Raw genomic sequence first — 25,346 nt, 5'->3', positions numbered from 1 at the left:
ACCAGTAAAAAAAATTGCTTCCAGCTTATTGAGACTGAAATGGCCTGTTGGACTATAAACTGAAATATCGTTCTGGAGATAACCAACTGGTCGTGACACAAAGTACTGCATTTACAACTCAAAAATATAACTGTTATATACTTTAATTTATAGCAAATTTAATACATTAGTGTTTACAAAATAAATTCTGGACTCAACTGAAACAGCGTGCTGCTTAGCAAGTTCTTTTTCCTTCCTCTCACTTTAACTGAAGAGACCAGTAAGCTTCAGAGCTTCTTCTGTGACCCACACACAACTTTTGATGGTGTCAGATGCTGGAGAAAACCAAATGTTTCCTGCATCTCTAAAGGTTTGCTGCTTGGTGCCTTCTACTGCTCAAGCTGTACAGTTCAAACCTTAAGCTGTCCTTTAACAAGTTCCATACACATTTCATGAAAGCTACTCAGGTACTAACCAGGGTACTGGTTAATGTTACAAACTGAAGAAACATCCGTGCTACTAACTCACACAACAGGAAAGAGGAAATATAACTACACATTCAATCTCTTACGCCTAAACAGCAAAGCTGTGAACTCCATTGCTTAAAGTAAGATACTTCAGTAAGTGAAACAGTACCATACAGTTCAAGAAACATTTTTTTTTTAAAAAAACCAAACACTTTAATAGTATAAAAAGTTGTTTTACTGGTGTTTCTACTATAAAGCTTTGTTCCACAAATCAAGTGATAAAATAATTAGGTATGTTTACAGTGATAAGAGACTGCAGTGTAGACATTTCAGCTCACATTTTGCTGAGCATTTCGGTACAACAGAGACTGATTCGTTAATACACACCTATGACACAGAGCAAACTGCAGACATGAAGTGCACACCTGAATAGGGAAGTTTACCCACTGGCATGGTAACTCACTTTCTTCAGCTCTCCCTTTCCCCTCCAGAACACGTTGTAAGCAAAAACTGTATTCAGAAATGGAGGCATATAACTGTTCTGACTGCAGAGCAGCACAGAGGAAAGACGGATGCACACAAACACACCGTGGTAAATTCCAAAGTTATATGCCAACTACTCCTCCTTAGATAAAATGACATCTTCAAAAGTGAACATGTACAAAAAATAAAAACTGTCAAATAAATAAAGAATACAGATGTTAATTAATCACATACAAAAAGAAACGGATTGGCATACTGTATGCAGTATACAGTATATTCATAGAATCACGTGGGCTGGACAGCACTTAATAAGGAGTTACCTGCTGAAGTCATAACTCCTTGTCTCTCTCCTCCAAAAAATCTTATGGTTTCTGGATATCAAGTGCAACCTTTTACACCAATGCATAAATCCTGCACCATATCTCATCTTTGCCACACTTGGGATGCCTTTTTCTTTTTTAAGATCCACAGAGAAGTCCACGAAGTTATAATGGTCTGAATGACAATTCTTGCAGCCCTGTCCATACTACTTGGTCTCTTGAGTTTCCTACCAAATGAGATTTAGTAATTGTATGGTACATCAAACCCCAGTTTTTCCCAAGGAAATGGGAGCCAATCATATGGACTCTTCCATACTCTAACTGGCATTTCCCACACTCCTGACCTGTATGTAGGTATTATGCTGTAAGTGTGTTACACAAAGGCTGCTGAAACCATTGGGAGTGATGTAGCGATAGTTAAGTGTCAAGTACATCTGCTATAATACAGAATCAGGGTCTAGGTCTATCAAATGCTATATCCACATAACATTTTAAACCATGAAAATATTGTATGCATTTTCCTTTTTCTACAAATATTGTTGCAAACTTGCTGTTAATTGTGTCACGAGGTTTGCATTCCTAATTCTCCAATGATTTTTAATTCAAATGTTTAACAACCATATCTACGCTAGGTACACTGAAAGTAGACATTGAAATTTCAAGTAAAATGAACTGTAGCCACATCTACTGGACTCAATACACGTCCCGACATCTAGATTTACTTTGATAAGTTACACAAATACATAATACATTCTTAAATAATGAAGACCCACAATATTAATTTGTGAGTCTTCCCACGTTATAAAACCACTTTTACAGGAATGTTTATTCACCTGTATTACTGTTTCAGTTGCAGTGTCTCTTGTTTTCCTGTTCCAAGGATTACTGTACCAGTTCTTAGGCTTTGGCTATTGAAATCTCTTATTTGAATGAGGCAACACTGGTTATTAAGGCTGGTTTTTTTTATCTCTTGTGAAGTTTCATTCTTTACTATGACACTGTTTTCCAGAGCAGAATGACTATCTTGTGTCTTCGGGTTCTGTTTTTATGACCTTCCTTTCAATGTTGTTAAAAGCTGAATGAGGAAAATCCTTTAAAATACCAAGGCCTTCTGCATTGAGAAAAGAAAGAAAGAAAGATGTTAAAACACTGGTTGGAAACAAATATATTTTGTTCTTAAATCAACAAAAAGGTCCAAGAACCATATGAACATCAACAGCTGAATCAATAAATTTTGCCTCCTCCTCTTTGGCTTTAACCCAGCTGGGTTAGAACCACCTCAGTTACACCACAGTGATGACAGAGGAAGCATCACAGATTTACTTCAACCCTGTCTGGGAGCAGGGGCTAATGGAGATGCGCTCTGCACTTGCATTTTGAGAGGCAATGGGTAAAAATCCCCTACTGGAGATTTCACTAAGTGAATTATCATTGGGATTGGGACAATCTGCAAAAGAGGTGAGACAAGATTACAGTATCCCAAAGTGAAAAACGCAAGATTCTGCCCTGTCTTCAAAACAATCACTTTTGCATCTTGCCTTTCGAATAACCTCTTTGCCACTGCATCTTTCAAACTCAGATGGGATTTTATTATTACTCTCAAAGTTTCAAGGGTCTCAAGAACTCCTGGCTTTATCTCAGTGCACTGAGTATTAAACTGAAACCACCCACAGAGATTTCACAAAGGTTTCTTGCTCTCTTCTATCAAACTTAGAATGCCAGAGGTAAATGACAAGACTGGCAGCAAGCAGAGGTCAGTGAATTAGAAACCCAGGTGGAAAAGACTTACTGCACGACATGCAGTTCACAGTAGAGAAATAGTGCTAGGTCCTTACAAACCAGAATAAAGAGGCCTTTTTTATAAAAAGCCTGATTATTTTATACAGAATGAAGCTGTGTCATAATCATGTTGCTGTCACTGTGATGCAGTTAAAGTATTTAACAGCAGTAGTTTGGGTCAATACCACTGAGGACAGACACATGCCAGAACTTGCTTATCTAATTCCAGTTACTACATCCCCTGAACTTTTCCGAAATAATATTTAATCTGACTCTAGATTAACAAGTAACACTCTTGGAGTTTTCTCCAAAGCCTTGATGGCATGGTTACACACAATGCATGCCAGGCTGCCTTCCTAGCTGCTTCACTCAGAGACATCACAGAAAGGTAAGAAATGGTGGGTAATTTCTCAGGGGCAGCACTAACCCGAGGACTGGGACTTTGCCTCACCACTGGGGTAAAGCCGGATCAAATCACTGCACAGGGATTTCCCAACGTGCTGCTCTCCATCAAGTGAAATGTGCTGCATCTGTCTGCTTGGCAGGTTGGACATTCGGAGGTTCAGTGGTCTTTCACCTGCAAGTTGTTCACAGTGAAACAGTGATGCATTAAAAGCAAAGCAGTATTAAAAAACAGGTAGAGCCTTAAACACATATTAATTCTATCAGCAAAAGTGCATCCTAAATTCCAGCTGCTCAGGGAAGTTTTCTAGCAAAACAAAGCTTATGTAAATATACTGCTTCACAGACTACTCCAAGGCACTGCTAGAAAGGGACACCCAGCCAGACCAAAAAAAAAAAAAAGTAATCCTTTTTAAAAAAACCCTTTACTCTGCTCAAAAATCCTTGAGATAGAAAAATTTTCCTCTCCCACTGCACAATCCCTCTGAGATCCTAAAAATTTCCAGTTCCCCTGCACAATGGCTAAATGGCATAAAGAAGCTTGCTCAGCCAAGGAAAGCCGGATCCATACACCTAATCTTCATTATTACTTCTGTACCTCATTGCTTGACCAATACACACAAATCAAAATCTGTTTTTAACACTTACTCGTATTGATTCCCTTAGTTGTCCCTCTACTACTTCATTTCAACCCCCTTAAAAAAACTAGCACTTAAAAACCAGACACAAGAACTTCTGGTTGTATTTCTTTTGTTTGTAACATTTTGTCTCATTTCACAACAGTAGAAAAAGCAATCCAAACAGAAACGCTCAAACAAAACAAACACTCCTAAAATTAATTCAAGACAAGGAATAGCCAGTTGGTAAATCAAAAAGAACCAAAGAACTTTAAGCTTTTTGAAGAATAACAAGCTACTAAGAACATCATTAGAATCTGCTTAGTGCTAAGTAATTTACATAGCCAGCTCCTCAGGTTTTGTTCCTAGACTGCGCAAACAGGTAAACAAAAAGGGGTACCAACTATATTACCTGCTTTTGATTTCCACAAAACAAGAACACAAATGAAATGAAACACTCTGCTTTCTTTTCAAAACTGAGGATAAAGGTAGAGCAAAGTCCTGCTGTCAATAACAGCAGTGCACCCAACCTCCTTCCCTCCCCACGTTATCCCTGGGGAAAGCAGCTTGCCAGATACACAACAGGAACAGACCAGAACCTGAGTGTACATCTGATTGTATTATTTAGACCATAAGCACTTCAGGGCAGAAAGAGATCTTGTCTTGTCCATTCAGTGCTCAGGGTTCTGTACGAGATAAACACCACCATTGACAGAGGTTGCATAACACCAAATGTCTTTGCTGGCAGCAGCGCCCGTGCCTGGGAGCTACCATACCTTGTCCATCAGCATTATCTAATGACATGCCATTGGGGCTGTGCTCTTCCGAGTTCTGCCGGTAACACCCTGTGGAAAGACGTCTCTCTAACGCTGCCTGGTTGCAAAGAAACTCCATCTGTTTTGCCATCACCTTTTCTGACTGCAATTAAAACAAAAAAAAGATTTCTCTCTTTATACATACATAGAGCAAGTCAAAACACAGGGGTAAAACAATATCAGATGAAAAGACTAACAGCCTAGAGAGTGGCTTTTGTTGACTCATATGTACAGATGTGTGTTTTACGGTTTCTTCAAAACTATGAAGCAAACAAAATATTTTTGCACCCATAGAGATTTTCATAATGTACATCTGAGTCACTCAAGAATACTTAAAATGCAAGCTGTTGTAGTTCATCTACATAGAAATGCAACATTAAATTCTGTTCTTCAACAACACACAAAAATCACTTCCTGCACTTTAGGACTGCAGGTTACATGAAGAGAATATCAAGAAAAGCAAAAAAGAGTGTCATAATTATCCAGTTAGCTCTGTTCAAATATATGCCTTCACAAAGTATTCCAGAAAGTATTCCAAGAGCAATGGCAACATCTGCTAAAAACTTATGCCAAGATTTCACCAGACATCTTGGAATCTTTATTTTAGGAAACAGCACTACACAAGCTTAAAAATCTGCCATTCTGAAAGTGTAGGATGACAGTATGTTTGTGGGGGATAAAGGTGTGAAATGTCTGTCTAGAAGAAGAACAAGACCTATACACCTCTAGAGAGTGGAGCTAAACAATCCAGTGCAACGTGGGAGGAAATGGCGTCTGAATGTTTGTCATTGACTCTAATGCCAAGAGAATTCTAATTTTCACTATAATCTTGTTCTCGAGAGAATGTAAATAAGCATCTTGCAAAAATAAGAAGAAAATCACAAGTCAAGAAAGTTGATTTAGAAGAGCCACAATGAACATAAGAACAGAAAGTATACAAACTTAACATGTACAATTGATAGGAAAAATTAATTTCTCTTTCAGGTAATGCCATAATTGTTTCAGCTACTACAGAGCTCTATTCATTGCAGAGCATTTCGCTTTTCTTGGGAGATGCTGAAAGCCCTGACTTCCCACAAAAGGCTGCTTGCTCAGCATAGTTCAATAATTTAAATGTACAATGACAGCCTAACAGACCAGCAAAACCTGGGCTTCTCCAGCACAGTGGTGACCCTGACAGCAGGTAATGACGTGGCCAGTATTTACATACTCTGGCTCAGAGCTCATCAGGGTCTGCAGAAGACCACAGATAGCTCAAGCTTGGTCTTGGGAGGAAGGTAAAAAACCCCCTATTTTCAAACAGTTTACTTACAAGTGTGCTTTAATTTTGCTATTCTGTCACTCCTTTTACCAACTTTTGAACTGTGTAGTAATTTGAAAAAAAAAATAAAACCTTTCTCATTCATGCTATCTTTGTTGTTTACGTGGGATAAAACTAGAATTTTAAACTTCAACGATGCTTCAGATCACCACAGAAAAACCTACAGAGTTGCAGATCTGCTTAAGCTTGAATTAAACCTGTAGTCCCTTGTTATGAGGCAGTGACCAACAAAAACTTTAAAGCATATACAAAACAAAAATAAGCTCATGTAATTATTCTGTGACATCAGAACATGTGGCATAATTGCATTTGATGTATCACAGATTTGTATGACTGAGCACTACTTTGCAACAGAAGGTGGTAAATGATAGGGTAACACATCCATTCTCAGAAAACAAGAGGGTAACTCCTAAATGTAATCTTATATGCAAATTTGGTGATTACATTTGCCCAAATCAGCTATACAAAATAAATTTGTTGCAACTTAGCATGAAATCCCTCCTTGGCAAGAACTGGCAGCAGGAGATGGGTATTTTGCCTCAAGGCTGGGATATAATACAGGAAAGACAAAGAAAGAATCGGCAACCTGTCTTCATTTATACAAAGCTTTCTGTCTGCTCCGGATCACTGCACTTCCACCAGGCTAGGTGCTGTTTAGGAAGCCAATTTATCCTCTCAGATCCAGAGGTTCACTTATTTCCTAAACATAATGGCCTTTCTTCTTGTAAGACATGTCAGAACTGAGGACTCCAAGATCGCCTACTCTATTCCTCTCGACTCAGTAACTTGAGCTTTCCATTTATAGCAGATAACGCAAGTAACACAGCACATACTGTACCAATACTACCCTACTTGCTCCCAACAGGCAACCACAGATTTTCAAGCCTACTATGCTGCATCTTACCTCCTTGGAACTAACAAGGGCAAAGCTGTAGTACTGCGTCAGAACAGTTTTGGGAGGTAAACGTGAATTAAGAGTGATGCAATCACAGCTAAGCTAGGTAGCCTTTTAAAAATTATGGGAATTAATTTAGTAATCAAAACAACAACACATCAAAACCAGCGTACAAAGACACAGCCTGCGTTATTCACAGTGTAGTTTAGTTGGTTTACCTGGGAATTAAGAGCTGTTGGGTCTTCACTCTTTCCTTTAGCCAAAGCAAGTGGCATTTTGTCTTGCTGATAGAGCGTCTGGACTGTGTCCTGGAAATCTGGATAACCGTCCTATTGAGCATAAAAAGAAAGCAAACCAAGAGAGACATATTACTGTTTTTTCTTCATCCTCTCTGTACACTTAGAAGAAAAAAAAAGAACTAAAAAACACATTCCTGAACTTCTGTGAAAATTCTGGACTGCAATTTACATGTTTGTGCTATCCAATTCATTTAAATTTGTGGATAAAACACAGCCCCTCCACAGCCACTGCTATATACCTAACATGGCGCAGACAATCTCATCTCTCTCAGTCTCAGGTGAATCCAGACTACCCCTGTTACTGATATTAAACTAGTTTACATTCAGCCTTCACAGGCAGATTTAGGCCTATGGTTTCTGTCACTCTTCAGAAATCAAGTTTACATGTAGTTGAGGACATATACTAACCTTGTGAAACTGAGAAAAGCCTCTTGAAATTCAACGTTTTTCACACAGAACCTACACTAGTATCACAAAATGAAATATCATCATTTCAGAACTACGGTGGAAAAATTATAGACTATGGGAAACCATGATTCAATAATTCTTCTAGTCTGAAATTCTTATGACATGCAAATTTCTTCTGCAGCTTGCATATGTATCAATAAAGCAAATAAAGCTCCTGTGAAAGCCTGCCAGACTCCATTAAAATAAATTAATCATTGAAGCAAAGGTTCAAGATGAGGAGTTTATCCAGCTTGGTATTATAAAAGGAAAGCTCATGTGCCCTAGAGGAATACCCAGAAATGTTTACAAAAGCACAGTATAGGTAACTGTCAAAATGTGAGAGGAAGCCAGAGATCTTAAGACAGACCCAAACCTGAGAACAACGACATCAGTCACTGAGGTTCTGCAGACCTGGGTCTCAAAAATACACCAAATTAGGTGTATTTTCCTTGTCTATTCTAAAGACACATACATGTCAATAATTACATTTTTGACAATAGATGGACAAAAGGGTTACAGCCCAAGAAAAACAGAAGTGATCTTTCTGAAAAAACACACGGGAAGGACCACAAGGTTCCCTCCACTGGCAGGCTGCCCACTGACCTGCAGAGCAGTGGTCTGACCCAAGGCAGATGGCCAGAACCTCAGTGCAATGTAATGCCATTAAACCTATTCTTTATGCTCAGGAAAAAACCCTAAAATCTGTCTGAATGCTGCATATTGCTTTTAAACACCCAGCATACTCCCTCACGGAACAAATAAACACAATAGCTATGCAAAAACGTCACAACCAGGTAAACTGCCAAAAAGCCTCTAGCCTAACCCAGAAACAAAGGATTTGCAGCACTTTCCCACAAGCACTGACCACTTTCATAGCTAAGACCTGAATGTGTTTGGGAGAGGAGAATGATTATGTGTAGGAAGATTAGAAGCCGAACACACAAAACCCTATCACTCAGGATCCTATTTTTGCAACAAAACAGGTAACACAGTTCTTCATAACACGTTTGTGATCACCTGCCTATACAAAACCAAAGGCTGTTTCCCAAAAGCGGGTCTGGCTGCCTGTGGCTGTGTCACCCCTCAGTCAGGCAGATAACTCCTGGAGAGTGATGTGGTTCTGGATCACGTTCCCAGAGGCCCTTCCCACTGTTGGCTGTCCCCAACGCCCTGTGGGATGAGGAGCACACTGGGCCAAGCACCAACCTGCTCTGCCCCATGGCTGCCTGGAGGTCCTGCTACGTGCACTGCAGCATTTTTGTTTTGCCATGCTGCTGCTCAGTTGTTTTCCAAGCAGCTTTGAGCAGCAGATGTTCCCAGTCCCACATGTGCTTTTTTGCTCCCTCTAATGACATTTTTCCTATGAAAACAGTAGCTTCTACTGCTTTTGCTGTTTTTGTGAAAAACACAAATCCCACACTTTGGTTTTCTTTTCAGCCTTCTCAGAAATAGGGGAGATGGGGCTTTTCTCTCCTCTTCCTCCACCCACACTGGCACCAAGGGAAGATGCTTCCTTACAGCCTCTGCTCAGGTCTCCCTGCCTGTGCGCCCTCGACTCCCACTGAGCTTTGGGAAATCAGCTTTTGAAAGCTCTTCCCATCCCTCTTGTAGACGAATGGAGATGCTGACACACAAATTAATTTCTTTAGACCATAGACAACAAGAATATTTTTTAAGACTCTCCTTTCTTCCTCTCTTGGCTGTTCATGCTGACTCTGAAAGGGAACCTGGTCGACCCCAATAGTGATGAACAGTCTCTCCCTCCACGACTTCTGCCTGATGTACCTGTGACTTGTTTTGTTTCTAAGCTGGTGCCACAACAGCTCATTGCTTTCAGTGGTGCCGGCACTGAGTCACAGAAGATGACAAAATAAGGGGTCCCCCACCCCACAACACCTAAGCAGGAGAGATCCTTGGTCTGCAGGATGATGTGCCATTTCCATCCCTATTTGCCTATCCTGCTCTTTGTCCAGAGCAGGTTTAGGAACCACCTCCCTTTTTAATAATCTGCTTCCAAATACCAATTCACTCCACTCCTTTTTTCACTCCCTCCACACCTTTAGTCTGTCATTTGCCTGGAATTTTTTCCCCTTCTCCTCTTTACACTTCACTCCCACAGCTCACCCACCCACTCAACGAATAAGAGGGGGAGAGCTCGCAGGGGAAGAGAAAGCCTTTTACAGGTAATTTGATGTAATTCATGGCACATTGTTTCTTTGTAATGCTTTTGCGAGTTTCATATTCATGAAAAGGATAAATTTACAACGTGGCTGCAGATTGACAATGCTGCAGCTTGCACACACAGCTCTGCTGGCTCTGCTCAAGGATGACCTTCAAAGCCTCTCTGGAGGCTTTTTAAAGTGTTATTATATTTCAGGAAATTAACTCATCTTTTTTTTAAGTAATCTTTTACACTATGCAAACAGGCTGTGAAGTCTTTCCAAATTGAAGCCCTAGTATTTTAGGCCACGCTTCACAGAGACATTAATGACTAACAGTTAAAGGAATGGTGAATCAAAATACAGAGTTCGGCCTTAAAACAGAAAGGCAAAATGACCCTTCTCAAAAAAAAAAAAAAAAACCAAACAAAAAAAGAGAAACAGAAAAGAGCTAGTTATAACAACAAAAAAGCACCTCATGTTCAGGTCCTCTCTGTATTTTCATGATAGTGAGCGAACAGATCCGCAATGAAGCACTACAACTTCAAAAACAGTGTAAGTAATTCTTCCCCGGAACAGAAGGAAAAATCTGCATTTGCTACCATTTTCCTTTTTACTTTCACCTTTCCAAAAAAAACCAAACCTAAACAAACTCTCAAAAAATCCCTGAACCTGGTACTAAAAACAGGATTTTTTACATTTTTTTTTTCAAAATGCAAGACCCAAGAACCCAGAACAGCAGTGATCTATGTCATACTGCATCTTTTTTACATTTCATTGAAGTAAAGCCCACAATTTACAGCATACCTCAAAATTATAATGCACTGAAGTAATGCTTTACTCCTTCTTAGAAGACTCCCAAAGTTGTGAGGAAAAAAGACATTTCTGCTGATAACAATATGGGTAATTTTGAAATTAATAATGCTAGGCTATCAGATTAAAGAATATTTAATTAAATTTAATTTTCAATTTTTTATTTTGGAAAAATGACCTATTTCTGAAAAAGTAATTTGTACAATTAGGACACAAAATTTTCACAAGCATTTTAAAATATAACTGGTAATTTTAGATAAAACTAAACCCAAGTAAACATCCTTTCTCAGAATTATTGAACAAAAATGGGTATAAAAGAAGCAGGCCTTCCAGACTCTTTAAGATTTCACCATGCAGAAAATAGGAGAATACACATCCCCTAAGGCTGTCCAGATTTCCTGCTCTCCAGAAAACCTCAAGTTTCAGCCTGTATTTTTCAGGATTTTAATTTTACACTTTCTTTCAATGAAGATCCTGTAAAATAACAGCACCTCCCTTGCAGCGTGTCATTTTAGACACTTGCTCATCATCAATTATTACTGAATAAAGGAAAAACTTCCTTATTCTGAAATCGAAGTCATTGAAATACTACTTCACGCAGAGGAGTGGCTCCCCACCAGCTCTAACAAATTAGGGCTGGACTGAACAAAAGACAGGAGGCTCAAGCAACCATCCTGCAACATGTTGGTCAAGGCTGATAATGGTGAAGCTGGATAAAATCATTTAATGCAGCTTTTCCCTGCTCTTTTTTGTGGATCACAGAACAAGCATAGGTCAAAAGCAAATCCTGACACACATAAATGACATTACTGACTTACCAAAGCTACCAGTAAATCCTCACTGCACATGTATATTTTGCACTACATAAACTCAAAACTACAGTAGTATATGAGCTGAAGGAACTTAATAAATAAGATGAATTCCTCTGTACCTATTCATAGCTGCCTTTTCAAAACCAACTGCTCTCACCAGGGTTTGCCTCACAGGAAGAGCCTTTGTACAGGTAAAAGCACTGCAGTACTGAAAAAAAAAATTAAAGCCGTCCTACATACAGTGCTTCATTTATCACAGAATGCGTTACACACAAGAAACACATTTCAGAATGTGTTGCAATTTTCCTCTACAGTTAAAGAATGTATCACCTATCTGTGTCACATACAAATCTAGCTCAGGTCTAGCTCATATTCTAATACACGTTTAACCTACACCTTTTTTGAGTAGACAGTACAATAAAAAACACCCACAGTGCTAAGGATAAATTAGATACCCATGTAACAGTGAAACAGTAATTTGTTTACCATACAAATTAAAAAGAAAGATCTGCTATTCTTATCAAGTATATAAGTATAAATACGTACATCTGACATTTTTTTATTTTTACTTTTTTTTGTTAAAAGTAACTTTTTAAAAGGCTTCAAATTTCCCTTCCAGCAGTGGTAACTGAAGAAAAAGCTAAACTACATTCCTGCTGCTCCTGCACTCTTAACAAGAAATTCCCAGGATCTCCCTAAGCAACATCTTGTGCAAGTGTATACATCAGCCATGTATACATGTATTTGACACAAAACTCATTACAAAAACCTGTAAATTAACATCTACAGGCACAACCATTTGTGTTGAGATATATAGCTTTTAATTAGTTTTTGACTTTTCAATACGATCAGTGTCATAATTTATGGCATGGTCAGAGATAGCTAATATTCTGCCATCAGTCCTTATCAAGAACTCTGTATTTCGGACATGATCAACAGCTGACTCCAGTGAATTAGGCAAACTCCACCTCATGCTAACTGAAAAGCAGGAGGCCTTATGGGAAGACATTTCCTATAGTGCTTGATCTTATTCCACCACACGAAGTCAGTCAGTCCCATTCCTCCCCTCCTACTCACTCTGAGTGCAAAACACTGAGAGTATCTTTACCATTAAACAAATCCTACTCTTTACCCCTGCTCCTACAGGTTTCTCCATCAAGCACTTACATTTACAGAGACAGTGGTGATGTTCTCCCACCCTCCCTCTCTCTGTCATACCCATCAACTGTCTATCAAATGTTTTTCTGACAAATTTCCTTAAGACAGATCCCTTCAAAACAAAACTGAATTTTAGCATGCACAGGTCAAAATACAGGAGTCACATTACTGTACCTCTATCTTGATTCTCTTTGGTGACAGCTCATCCCTTTCTCCACATTTAGATCTAGAAGAAAAGACACATACACGATCAGTGAACAGCACATTAACCCTGACCATCAATAATAATGAAAAGGAGTCAAGGAAAAAAAAGTAGATCGGGGAAGAGCAAGTGAGATGCACAAAAAAAGCCTCCAATTCACTTTGACATGGCAGTGAAAGTCATTCAACTATAGGAACACAAGCATTTTGTGTTGTTTTCAGAAGCATGAAGAGATTAATGGATTCTTCTTTCCAAAGAGGAAGGACAGCCCAGAGAATTACAGAAATGCCCTTGGCATTGCTTATTCAGCATGGATGTATATTCATATGAATCTCCATGAAAGAAAGAGGAACAAAGGAAAACTTTCTAAAGTGTAGAAGAATGTATTTTGGAAGGGTATTACATTACAGGCAAGGGAATTAACATCTAAAATCTAAAGAAAGTATCAAGACATTTAATCATACTTGCTAATTCTAAGGTTTTAATTGTATTTAAAAGCTGTTAAGGCTGTGTCACCATTTCATAACAGCAGTTTATTTAACAGAACAGTAACAACTGAAATTAGGACTCAGCTTCAGTTCCTTTAAAGCAAGTTTGTAGGCCACTCCCTGTGACCTTATCTTTTTGGCTAACAAGCCAAATCTGTATATGGAAAAAAGGAAATTGATGCCTTGAACATCTATGGCTACTCTGCCAATTTACATTAACCTTAAAATACACTAATGCTTTAAATGCTTGAAATACCAGCCTCTCAGATGCCTCTCAACATGCACTATCCTCAAAATACTTGGAAAACTAGAGAGCAAATAAAAAGGTAATTCAAGACAGCTGAATCTTATCAGTTTAAAAGCTTCAGGACTCAAATAGCATTTTCCTCCTTTTCTCAGAAGAGCATTTTGCTGGCTGAAGAGCAAGAAGGAAGTGTCTCTAGTGCCTCAGAAGAAATGCCATCAGCCTGCTTAGTTCCCCACAAGCAAAGACCCTCTGAGTTAATGAAGCCTTACTTGGTGGTCCTGTAGGTGTACTTGTAGGTGACCTCCCGAGAGATTTGCCGGGCCAGGGCGAAGAGCTCATCTCTCCTGGTCAACAAGGCATTATCTTTCACACACAGCTGGGCAGCTGCTTCGTTAACTGTTAGCTGCAAATCAAACAAACAGGCACTCATGATTTTGCATACTTTCACCTACTGTGCTTGTAAAAGTACCTCTTCTGAAATAACAGAAAATTTTGATGGCAAGTAAAATTACCTATAATTGTACACTAAACCCTGGAGGGTTTCTTCAGTTTATTTATATCCCTTACTAAACCAGGTAAGCCTTTCGGAAGAGAAAAGATATTAATGTAGTTGGTGCATAAAGTGAAACATTATTGTAGGACTGTCTCAATGTGCACTGCTTTTGCCTCATCTCAGCATTAATTAAATCTCAGTATAAAACAGTAGCTCTGAACGTTCAGTGTTTGGCTTCCAAAGCCTGGCTTACAGGGAATACTATTTTTATAAATGCAATATGCCCAGGACTTGGGGAAAAAAAAAAACAAAAAAAAAAAACAACCACCCTGAGAGTGTGGGTACAGATGGCTTTCCCTGGTGAATACAGAATAAATTCTGTAGAAGGTGATGGTTTAAGAAACGATTAAACTTTTTTTAGCTATATTTCTCACCCTCGTGTTTGTGAAGACTATCTTCAGACATGAATCAAATGTAACTTGTTTCAAGGATGTTTTCCTGAGCCTGCCAGGACACATTTCTAGTGCCTCTGCTGCTGGCAAAAGATTCATAAAGAAGGCGGGGAAGAAAAAGCCTGAAGTTGAGGCTCAAAATGGTTTTGCAATGCTCTTCAGAAGCCTATAGGAAGTGGTGATACTGTCATGAATTATATCAGCTTAATAATACTGCTTTCCAAGAAGCCTATGGTCAGCAGTATGGACACAACATTATTAATGCAATCAGAGACACAAATCGACATAGCTGGAGAGGCTATTCCAAGCTCCTTCCACAGGAAGCAGAGCTTGAAGAGACTTTCTCACTTTTTTCCTCAGCTGAAGAACAGCCAGAACGTGTAATGAGGCATAACAGCAAGAGGCCAACAGAATACTACAGGTGTTTTGACCAAGTGCCCACAACTCTTTCTACTCTTTTACTTCTAGAAATTAAGCTGCTTTGAATAGGCTTGGCTTCTGGCAAAGGAGCACAGCTGCTTTGGAGCTACTGTCAACAGTATGTTCTGTATCTGTCCCAGACTAGTGAATATTCCGGAGCAGCTTGGTTTCCACAGCATAGTCAGCACATCCATGACGGATGGAGACGTGCCATCCCCGACCCTCCATCTGGCAGCGCCGGGAGCAGCCGCACAGGCAGGACAGCCCACGTGCGACCTCAGACACCCAACCCACTGCTCCCACAGACCAGCAGGTCTGCAGTTACAGGGCATCTCTTGGGAGAAGGCCAAGAGCACACCCCTTCACCCTGCTGTCTACCACACTGCAGTGTTACCTGTGAATTAAACCACAGAGGCCAGCAGTTCACCCGAATCGCTGCACGCTCCATCCCTGAAGGATGGAAGCTGTCACAAGACATGAACAACGTCCTTCGCCACAGGGCCTGATGGCATCCAAACTATCAAAAATTTATTTTACCCAAAGTGACACCTGTTCTCCAGGAAGGCTGGAAAAACAAAAACATGTATCAAGAAGAGCCAAGAGTCTTCTCTCAGCAGCCTGTGCAGTATTTCCAGTAAAATCTCACACAGAACTGCTGCTCCTAATACTTCATAAGCAATTTTTCCTGTGTTAAGCCTAAAAGCCTCTGATCTCAGTAGGGCATTTCCTATGGTGCCTAAATGTTAATCAGAGCACAAACTTGTTTTTAACAGGCAGACTAGATATGTTGCCTGATCCTTTAGTCTCTGTACAGACAAAAAACCAAATCTCACAGAGATCAGATGTACAAGGGCGCAAACAGGTTACTATGTTCCTACAATACAAGGTACTAAAATAACAAACTATAACCCCTTAGACAGGAACAGCTGTTCTACAATGTCTGTCTTTTCAGAAAAAATAACAGACAGGAAAAAGATACAATATAAGATTAATACAACACCGATTAAAAGAATTACCATCCAAAGCAGGCATTAATTTCTGTAACAGTGATAGCTATTACTTTGCCAAGGATGAATAATATGGCTAATGCTTACAAAATAATTTGAGATATTTTTTATCCTTCAAAGTGCTGAGAGGTTGCAAAGAGCTGAAATGACTGAAAATGCTTTGGGTAGTTGTAGGCAAATGCTGTTTATCCTAATATGTGAGAAAAGCCAAATGTTTATTTGCTTGTTTTTCCTGGTTTCCTCTTTCAGGTCACATTCAGACTTACTGAATTGAAGTGCATCATGGCTTCCTGGCTTTTCAGGAGGCATAATACTGCAGATACAAAGTGTTGCATGCCTAAAAATAAAGATTCTGTGTGCTGGAAGCCTTAAGGATATGGAGCAGCACATAACCATGCAGGAGAGGGATGGGTATATTTTCATCTGATGGGGTTCACAGATTCCCCCACTAGAAACCACATAATTAAATACCAAACCGTACTGTTTTGGTGAGTCAGCAAAAGAAATGGAAGAGACCAAGCTAGATAAAAGTTATTGGGTTTTTTTCTAATTCCCCTGAACTGGATTTTTTTGTTTGTTTTATAGGTATGAGACAAGCACTGAAATATAAACACGCAAATTACAAATCTGACTCGAACTTGCAGGGGTCACCGAGTTCAAGGGCATGCCTTGCACTCATCCCTCCTCCAGTCCAACTTTAAACATTAAGTGCTCTCTGTGTTTGAAAAGCTGTGTAATACTGAAACAATGGGATGGATTAAAAACATCATGTTTATTAGTTTTGGAACACCTTCGAAAGATTCCGCATCAGATTTTATGTCAGATTAATGCCTTATGCAAATACTCCTACCAGGAGCATACACTTCCAAACCAGCACAGTGTCTGCAGCTCTCACAGGCCTCTAATGGCTGCTCCAGCCCTCTGAGACACGTCAGTGCTCATACTGAAACAAAGTACTCTCCCTAATTCACCACTAATAATTCCATTAGGTTTTAGTTTACACACAACTCCTCTGTGCTTGAGGACCCAGAGATACCCTAATCTTTACATTAAAAAGCTAACCACTACTTAAGCTTTTTAAATTCACAGTGAAGTTTATTCAGCTGTTCCTTGCCAGCTGCAAGGAGAAACCTTGAACTGGGAAGCAGAATGAGCAGAATGACAGCCTTGGAATGTATTAACACGTGCTGAAAAACGGTCTCTGGACAAGCAGAAACTTACCTCCCTGGTTGTTTAAGGTCCTTCCTTCTGAGCAGCAAATTGTTTAAGCCATCAAAACCACACTGAGGCTGAGTTTACAAAAGGCAAACTCTGGTTTACCAGATTTTAAACAAAAAATAAATGGTCTCGTTGCTGCTATTTATTTTCTGCTTTAAAAAAGAAATGAAGACAAAACTGTTCAAGACAAAACTTTGTGAAATCCAGCCTCTTTAAGCCAACAGTAAACCAATTATGAGCAAATTCTTCTTGCTTGCATGTGTGCAGTTCCCATCAAGTTCAGCGAGGCCCCACATGCGTAAGTGAGGCATAAGTCAACCACAGACTCCTTTGATCTTGTGCCCTTAATCACAATAGTGATAGAAATATTTCCTAAAGCCAAACCATGCTCTCATTCCATTTTTAAACGTGGTTTTACAATGATGTAGTAAAGATCTGTAGTGCAATACTAAAAAAAATTAACAAGGCAGAGCAGTTGTCCTTTCTTCCAGGTTATTGCTATCCTGCTCCTTCAATCACTACCCCAGTGTTCATTCCTCCAGCTTTGCACAGCCATGCCTGAGCCTACACAAAAGGTGCCCCGGAGCCCACCTTCCAGTACACTGCTGGATGCCAGAAAATTATCCTAAACAAGAAGTCTGCCCAGATTTCAGAGCATTTTCTGCAGTCGCTACCCCAGAGAGAGGCTGTGAAAGCACACAGCCACACATGCTGTACACCTCAAGTGCCTCCATCCTCAGGTGGGGAGAACCCCCTTTCTCTGAATCCTGAATCTGCAGCCATGTACACAGGGCATCTACACAATTAATCCTTTCAAATCCTGCCTCCATCTCATACACAACTTGTTCTGTTACGAGAGAGACTTCCACAAGGTCAGGGGAGTAAGATGAGATCTCATCTTGTACAGTGGATGAATTCATAGATTATAAGTGTTTGACATAAAGCCACAAAGCACGTAAGTGAAAGCTGCACAACTAGAACTGTGTGGTAGGAATGTGGCTGACTACTGTGGAAGTGTCTCCCCAGTCTGCAGTAAAAGCCCTTGTCAAGTCACTGCTGGTGATGTGCAGTTGCCTTATAAATGTAAATATATAAACAAAAATGTAAAGAAATACGCCTTGTTTCCTTCTGCCCTTCTACTCCGAAGCATAAAGAGAACTCAGTCTTATGCTATGGATCACACACCTACAAAACTTCTTCTTGAAGCAAAAAAAGGCTAAAGCCAGTACAGTTTTTTTGGCACTCCTGTAACATAAACACTGCTATTCCTTTTGGGAGCTAAGCCTTACATGCCAAATTTTAAATCCAACTGAAATTTTGCAATCACTGTTAACTGTGAAAATGCTGATGCAGCATTCGTATCAACAGTGTTTTGGCACTGCTTTGAATTAATGTTTGTTCTCCTCTTGTACTGTACTTTGGCTCTAGGAAACTACTCCCCACACAGACACACCTATTGCATTACAACACATGCAGTGTGAGCCTCAGGAATGCCACAAGAGGAGCAAGGGAGGCCCACATGGACTTTCAAAGACAAGAGGGAAGAGATGCTACTGAGGGATTAAAGGACAAACATTCAGATTACAGCCACCCATGAATACTGGAGACAGTCCTTTCCCTTCCTCCTCATATGGTCTGCATGTCATTTGACAGGTTTAAGACCACCGTGCCAAAAAAACACCACAGGTTGTATAATTGAGCTTCATCCCAATCCAAGTAAAAAAATAAAAAATCCATGCCACTGGGTTTAGGGACCTCATTGACAGAATCCTTTTTACCTCAAGTGCACAAGCTACAGAGCAGAGTCTTGAGGGAAGACAGCAGAGGGTAGTAACCACATCAGACACAAGCAATTTTAGTTACTGATCTTCCAAGCAAGTCTACTCTCAAAGCTGCAAGGAAATATCATGACAGGACCTCTTTTAAAATGTACCAAATCCATAGGATCCCAAAGGCCATGCTTAGTGCAATTCTGGTTGCTATTTCAGTGCCAAACTTTCTAACCCTTCTGCCTGACAGGCCGCACCAGCAACCAAGCAGTCTGAAGACACCAAGCTGAAATCAGCACGTGCACACCCACACCCACCCACAAAAGGGGACTTTTGCTGTACCTGAGATTTCCATGTTGGGCCAGGATTGCCTACAGCACTCAACACACAACTATCAAATACACGACTCTCATCACTCAGCAAGAAGTACCCATACAACAATTGCACCCTATAAACACATCTCATCAAAGGTGTAAGAATAGAGGAGGAAGCCTAGTGCCACTCAAGGTGTTTTACCTCATGGAGGGTGAGATGCTTGCCATCCTTTCTTTTCGAGTCAAATCTGCCATATATTGCACTGTACTTCCTGATCTCCTCCTCTTTGTGAGGGTCATCGTCACTCATCTCAAAGATGTGACCAATCATCTTTGCCAGTTTCTTATTTGTTTTCAGTAACTCCTTAACTTCATTGGAGTCACTTTTGGGCAGGGAGGGAACCATACGTTCTACACATTCAGCAACTGACAGAGCAGCAGCAGCATCCAGGGTCTCGCTGTTTTCCTTTGGTGAGGCTGGAGAGCCAAGGTCAGCCGGGGAAAGGCTGTGCTCACTCTCTGTGGTGTGGTGTCCTTGCCAGAGTCTTGGTTCACTGCTGCTCTGCAGCGATAAGCTCCCCACCACATCAGATTTGCTCGTGCCCACGCTCTGCACGCACGTCGTGGCAGCGCATTTCGGAATCTTCAGGTGAGGCTCTCTGGTGCTGCTGTTCCTTTCGTAGCTGCTGCAGGATATCCCCAGCCACGCAGGAGACCCTTCTGGCAGCTTATATATTGGAATGCTGCTGACTGGTAAGGAGGTGAGAGGCTGGTTAAAAAGGCCAGGGTTTGTGACCCAGTCCCTCAAAGCCTTCTGCAGCCGTCGGACATGAAGTGGCTTGCTAGCCATGCCTACGAGAGCCATTATCTCCAAAAACTCCTCTTCCCCTGCTTCACAGAGCTGCTGGACATCATCACCACCCTGCTGAATGAAGGCATCGAAGTAGAATAAGAGATTTGCTTTCTGTAGTATTCGATACAGCTGCAGTTCTCCGAGGGTTCTGGGTAGAGCTGACGCCATCACGGATGACAGAACCTGCAAACAGTAAAAACAGAGAGAAGATGAGCACCAAAGCACTGACATCCAGATGCACTGTCCCACCACTCATCTTTCCACAAGGCTGTCAACTCAGAGGACAGCATTTCTTTCTCTCATTACAAGAACACACACCGAAATGAAAAAGGGGCAAAAGCTCTATTTTTTGACTTGTTAACTTAATGGAAACATTTTTGAAAAAAAAAACAAATCAGCAGATAGTTGTGATGTACCTACAAAAAAGATGATTCAAACATGAAGCCAGCTTGTTTTCAACATTCCCACTTCATATTTATTCCCAAGAATGTCAGTCAATATCGCTCAAAGCTTCTACTCAATTCTCTTATATCTTAAAATCAAAATGATCACAAAACACATTCTGAAGAATTACAGAATACTTGATTTCCTGAAGAAAAAAGCTCATCAGCTTCAATTCTTCTTAACTGTCGCATCATTCTTCCCCCCTAAAGTGTGGAGGACTGTAAAAGGAAAGCAAAGAAGAAAAGTGCTTCACAGAACCCCAGAGGATTAATGAAGCTGGGTCAGTAAAAGGGTGTTTTAAGAACCAAGTATTTCTACAGTTTTACCTGTTTCACATAAAAAGGACCTAATGCCTCTACTGATCTTAATTATAGCACCAACTGCTGCAGACAAAGCAAAAATACTGATGGATTCCAACATATATAGTTTAAAAACCTTAGTTTGCGTTCACCTGTCCCTTTCATTTGCTAACAAGGCTGCCTTGTCACTGACACTTGAGACATGAAATACCACTCAGCAATACAGCAATTGTGCTTAAAGGCTCCCAACAGACAGATTGCTGCAGTGTTCAGCCCTTACGGCGGCAGGAAAAAACATTTGCACAAGTTTCAACTTCATAAACCCCTTATCCAGTTATACCACAAATAATAAACTCCTCAGAGAATTCTAAGATCTCACACACACACCTCTTCACTCTACGGTGGCTTTCACAGCCACAAGCAGATAATTTCCAGTATTACTGTATTAAGCTAAACCACCAATCAATAAGGTTTAAAGCATGTAATTTATAGTTTGGTTGAGAAAGTAACAGAACTGAAACATTGAGCAGGTCTGCTAACATTGCTCTGGCTCTACTATCACACTGGACTTGAAAAAACACACAGTAGTAACCTAAAAAACAATACCTACAGAAAGATTTGCACATGCCGGGGGAAAAGTATTTTAATAATGTGCAACTCCCCTTCCTCCAAAACTGCAGTGCAAGCAAATACATTTGCTATGGGGCATTGGGAGATTGGTTATCAAAACTCCAAGAGAAATTATTTTTACAGTATGTGCTTTTGCCTATTGTAAAACATGTAAAACATTATAAAGAAATGGTCTGGGTGTTTTGGGTTTTTTTTAAAAAATATGAGCCTTTTCTTCAGCAAGTCAAATATACAGACGAAACAAACAGAGCCCAACTTCTATTCAGGAGGCATCTGGAAGACCAGGCTTTTACTACAAAATTCTGATTTAACTCTACTAGAGAAAAATAAAATCAAGATGCCAACAGAAACTTTGTGTTTGTATGTGGCAGCAACAGTATACCTTCATTCAATCTCTTCAGGAAGAGAGATGGAGCCCAGGGAAAAAAAAAAAAAAGACCCAAAACATACAAAACCCTCAAACCACCAGCTGAACATATCATTCCTTGTGTGCCAGAATGCGTAAAGCAGAAGGGACAGCAATAGCAGTTTAGATTTGAGCAGCTACCTCAAGGAGCTGTTGGTGAGCTTCAGAGCTAATCAACTCCACTCTTTGGAACTCAGGGTGAAACTGTAAACATTTAAGAGCTACAAAGTTTAGAAACACAGTTTGGCTTCAGAAATTATAGTTAACTGCAGAAAATCGATCACCTACTGTCTACACCCAAAGATACAAGAAGCAACAAGGAAAATGAGGAAAATCACTTACAAGTAACCCTTTTCAGGGCACAGAATTCACTATTTAAAAAATGTCATTATTTCACTAGATTTCTTAGAAAAATCCACTCTGGACAAACTTTGTCAAGACAAACAAAATTAACAGCTTATGCTTAGTGGTATTTCAGTAAACTGTTCCTACCCTCCCATTTCAAATGCTGCTGACTTTTCACCATCAATACCACAAATTAACTTATATAACTTTTAAAGGAAGGCCCTTTTCCTCTGAAAGTCATTCATCTTAGCACAAAATCTACATAAATCTACATAAATGGGCTCTTTGCAGAGAGCTAAATTGAATCTTGGAAGGACGGTGGCAGTGAAATTACACAGAGCCCAAGAGCTCCAGGCAAGCCATGGAACTGAACTCATTTTTCCAGCCCACAGGCTGGAAGAGCAGCACCAGTCCATAAGCAGCCTTTACCTAGAGGCTTCTAATCAACAAATCTCCTCATGACAGATAAAACTGGATTAATATGTACTATGGAGGTGTCAGCAGTGACTCCATGGTTCAGACTGCATTGCGATTTGCATTTAAAGCAAGACTGAAATCCCTTTGTTTCATACTCTACAGACCCATTCTGTTTTTCAAATTCAGTACAGTAACTCCTGAGAGGGCCGAGCAATTTTTCCACGTACAACTGCTACTGATTTCTGCAGAGAAGGCATTTTCAAACACTCCTCCTTTTGACCTCTTTTCTCCTTGCATTAAACAGAGTTCCTCCAGCACTCACCTCAATGCCATCCCAAGTTATTTCTAAATTTTAACAAGGGGAAGGCTCCCTTCCCTTTCCGAGATGGCCTCTCCTGCTGCCAGCTATGCTGTTTCTCCAGACATGACCGGTCCAGTCCCTGGTTCAGCCCAGCTCACAGCCTACAAAGCCCGGGAAGCAGCTATGCTAGTCCACCTGCAGGAGTAAGATGAGGCTTAGGAAGAGGACAAGCAACAAGCAAGGAGTGCTGAGAAAGCAGCAAAGCACTGCCAGAACCCGAGGAGGTTAACCCAAAGGATACCTGGCACTGCTGCTGCTGCTGGCTCTGCTCACCTGGCCAGCTACGCAAAGCCTTAGCACACCCACTCAAGTCTCAGCGCCCCACATCTTTCAGGTGACCTTTAAGCTGTATCTAAGAGACCTGAAGTACTGCTTTCCACCACTGTTTTCACTTCTTAGTGCATTGGGGACTGTGCTTTTGGGACAAAGGGTGAGCACGAGAAGAGGTTACACAACAAGAAGATGCAGGACGAGCTCACAGCCTACTCATGTCTGCTCCTCACCAGGAAGAGCATCTTGGATAAGGCCCTGGGGCACCATGTGTGATCCCCCTCTTGTGCAGCCTGCTCGATAAGTCTTAGGCTGTCTAATCTGTGATCCCAAACCAACCTGGTTCAGGAGTAAGAGCCTGGTCATGTCCTCTGGCAAACCCTAAGAAGCCAGCCAGAACGATCTGCTGCCTCAGGAGCAAGCAGGTACATCTAACACACGGCCAACTGCAAACCCTTTTCCCAGCAAGAGGCAGGAATGCAAAGCTTGCACAGGGAGGTCTACAGGAATAAATGAACACAACCATGGCACTTGAGCTGCTACTTCTCTCCCTTCTTTGCTTGCTGTCCATACCAGTGAGAAGTATCAGAACACACAGGGAAGAGCAGCCATCTCTTATGTTTTTCACATATAGAACAAACAAAGAAGCCAGAAAACTCCCCACAGCAGACAAAGCTGTTTAAAATACACGCAAGGCTGCATACTGTTATAGCCACAGGAGAACCAGGAAGTCACAAGTTAGATTTTTCACTCAGCCTTTGCAACCCACAACCATGCATTCTGATTTTCCACATTACCTCATTCACATCCACAGCCCATCACCCCACATGCCATGCCCTCCTCTCCAAACGCTGGCTGTCACCTTAACTCTGACCACAAACATAACTCCTGGGAAAAAGGAAAACAAAAACCACAGAGACAGCACAGAGCGATCTTAAATATTTGTAAACAGCTAGTGCACCTATTCCTGCTCCCTCTATCAAGACAGCGGGCAGCGGCAGTAGCAGCCCCGCTCAGCATCTTTTTAACCACTGGAAAACACCCGTTCCTTCCTCGTCGTGCCCGCTCCGAGCCGCACACTTCCCGGAGGTGGCAGGAAGACACACGGATGAAGTAGGCAGGTGGTGGATGTGGGTGAAGCACCGGGAAAAGGAAAACTCGGGAGCTGTGGGATGTACGCATGGGACAAGGACTTCACGAGCAGCTGTCCTGCTTTTTAAGGCTGCACTGGAAGTAAAAGCAATCGAGCAACTCTAACTGATTTTTAGAGATTTTATTTCAGGTGAATTCTAATTGAGCTGTCACCAATTAAATTAGGAATACAAGGAGAAAGTGTGAAACATCACTTCCCTGTATTTTAGGCAAAAGTGATTATTTCATAATGTATCTTGATCACTTTGGGCGTTTTGAAAAGTCTCTGAAGACAAACTGGGTTTGGGTTTGAGAGCTGGCTGCTTTGCATATTCATTACATTTCTGCAGCGTTTCCAAAGGACTTTTAGCAGGAGGAGAAAATTACATGTAGCTGCAGAAGAGAGACTTCGCAAATTAAATAGTCTTGTCTAGCTCTGAGATGTGCCAAAATACAGCCGACGAGTGAGCTCCGCGTTTACGTACAAATCCGTACCTCGCCGCAACTAATGAGAAACTTGAAACGTGCAAAAACACCCTCGCGTAAGGACGAGACGAGCGCACAAATACCTCCGGAGCAGGGTCCCGCACCGCGGGATGGAGCCCACGGGAAGGAAGCCCACAGCGCGGGCACGGACGGGGGGCTGCGCCCCCCACACAAAGTTCGCGGCCGCTGAGCCCGGTGACAGGAACCTCCTCGGGGCGGCTTTTCCGTCGGGGCTACCCCGCGGGGCGCCGCCGCGGCCGGACAATCCCTCGCGTCCGAGCCGCGGAGGGGCACGGCCCCACAGAGCCCGGGGGGCGGCCGGTGCCAC

General features: G+C 41.1%; 1 protein-coding gene across 4 annotated transcripts; it reads right to left on the bottom strand.

The window, feature by feature from the left end:
* NAB1 (NGFI-A binding protein 1) lies at positions 1 to 25,344 on the bottom strand. Of its 4 annotated transcripts, none has more exons than XM_082285356.1 (9): positions 24,199 to 25,344; positions 23,093 to 23,266; positions 19,579 to 20,412; positions 13,973 to 14,106; positions 12,941 to 12,992; positions 7,297 to 7,407; positions 4,824 to 4,965; positions 3,456 to 3,605; positions 1 to 2,360 (listed from the first exon to the last, which is right to left on the bottom strand). In XM_082285356.1, the coding sequence occupies exons 3-9, from the start codon at positions 20,395 to 20,397 to the stop codon at positions 2,269 to 2,271; spliced, it is 1,500 nt and encodes a 499-aa protein (XP_082141482.1). In that variant the 5' UTR covers positions 20,398 to 20,412; positions 23,093 to 23,266; positions 24,199 to 25,344; the 3' UTR covers positions 1 to 2,268. The 4 variants fall into 4 exon arrangements, with proteins under 4 accessions (XP_082141482.1, XP_082141485.1, XP_082141484.1 ...); XM_082285359.1 differs by having other exon boundaries at positions 3,480 to 3,605; XM_082285358.1 differs by lacking the exon at positions 23,093 to 23,266 and having other exon boundaries at positions 24,199 to 24,222.
* Between the last annotated feature and the right edge of the window lie 2 nt (positions 25,345 to 25,346).

This window comes from Coloeus monedula (assembly GCF_965178545.1).
Source record: "Coloeus monedula genome assembly, chromosome: 7".
Classification (NCBI taxonomy): Eukaryota; Metazoa; Chordata; class Aves; order Passeriformes; family Corvidae; genus Coloeus; species Coloeus monedula.
The sequence above is the reverse complement of the archived record's forward strand: the minus strand, read 5'-3'. Positions and strand labels throughout refer to the sequence as shown.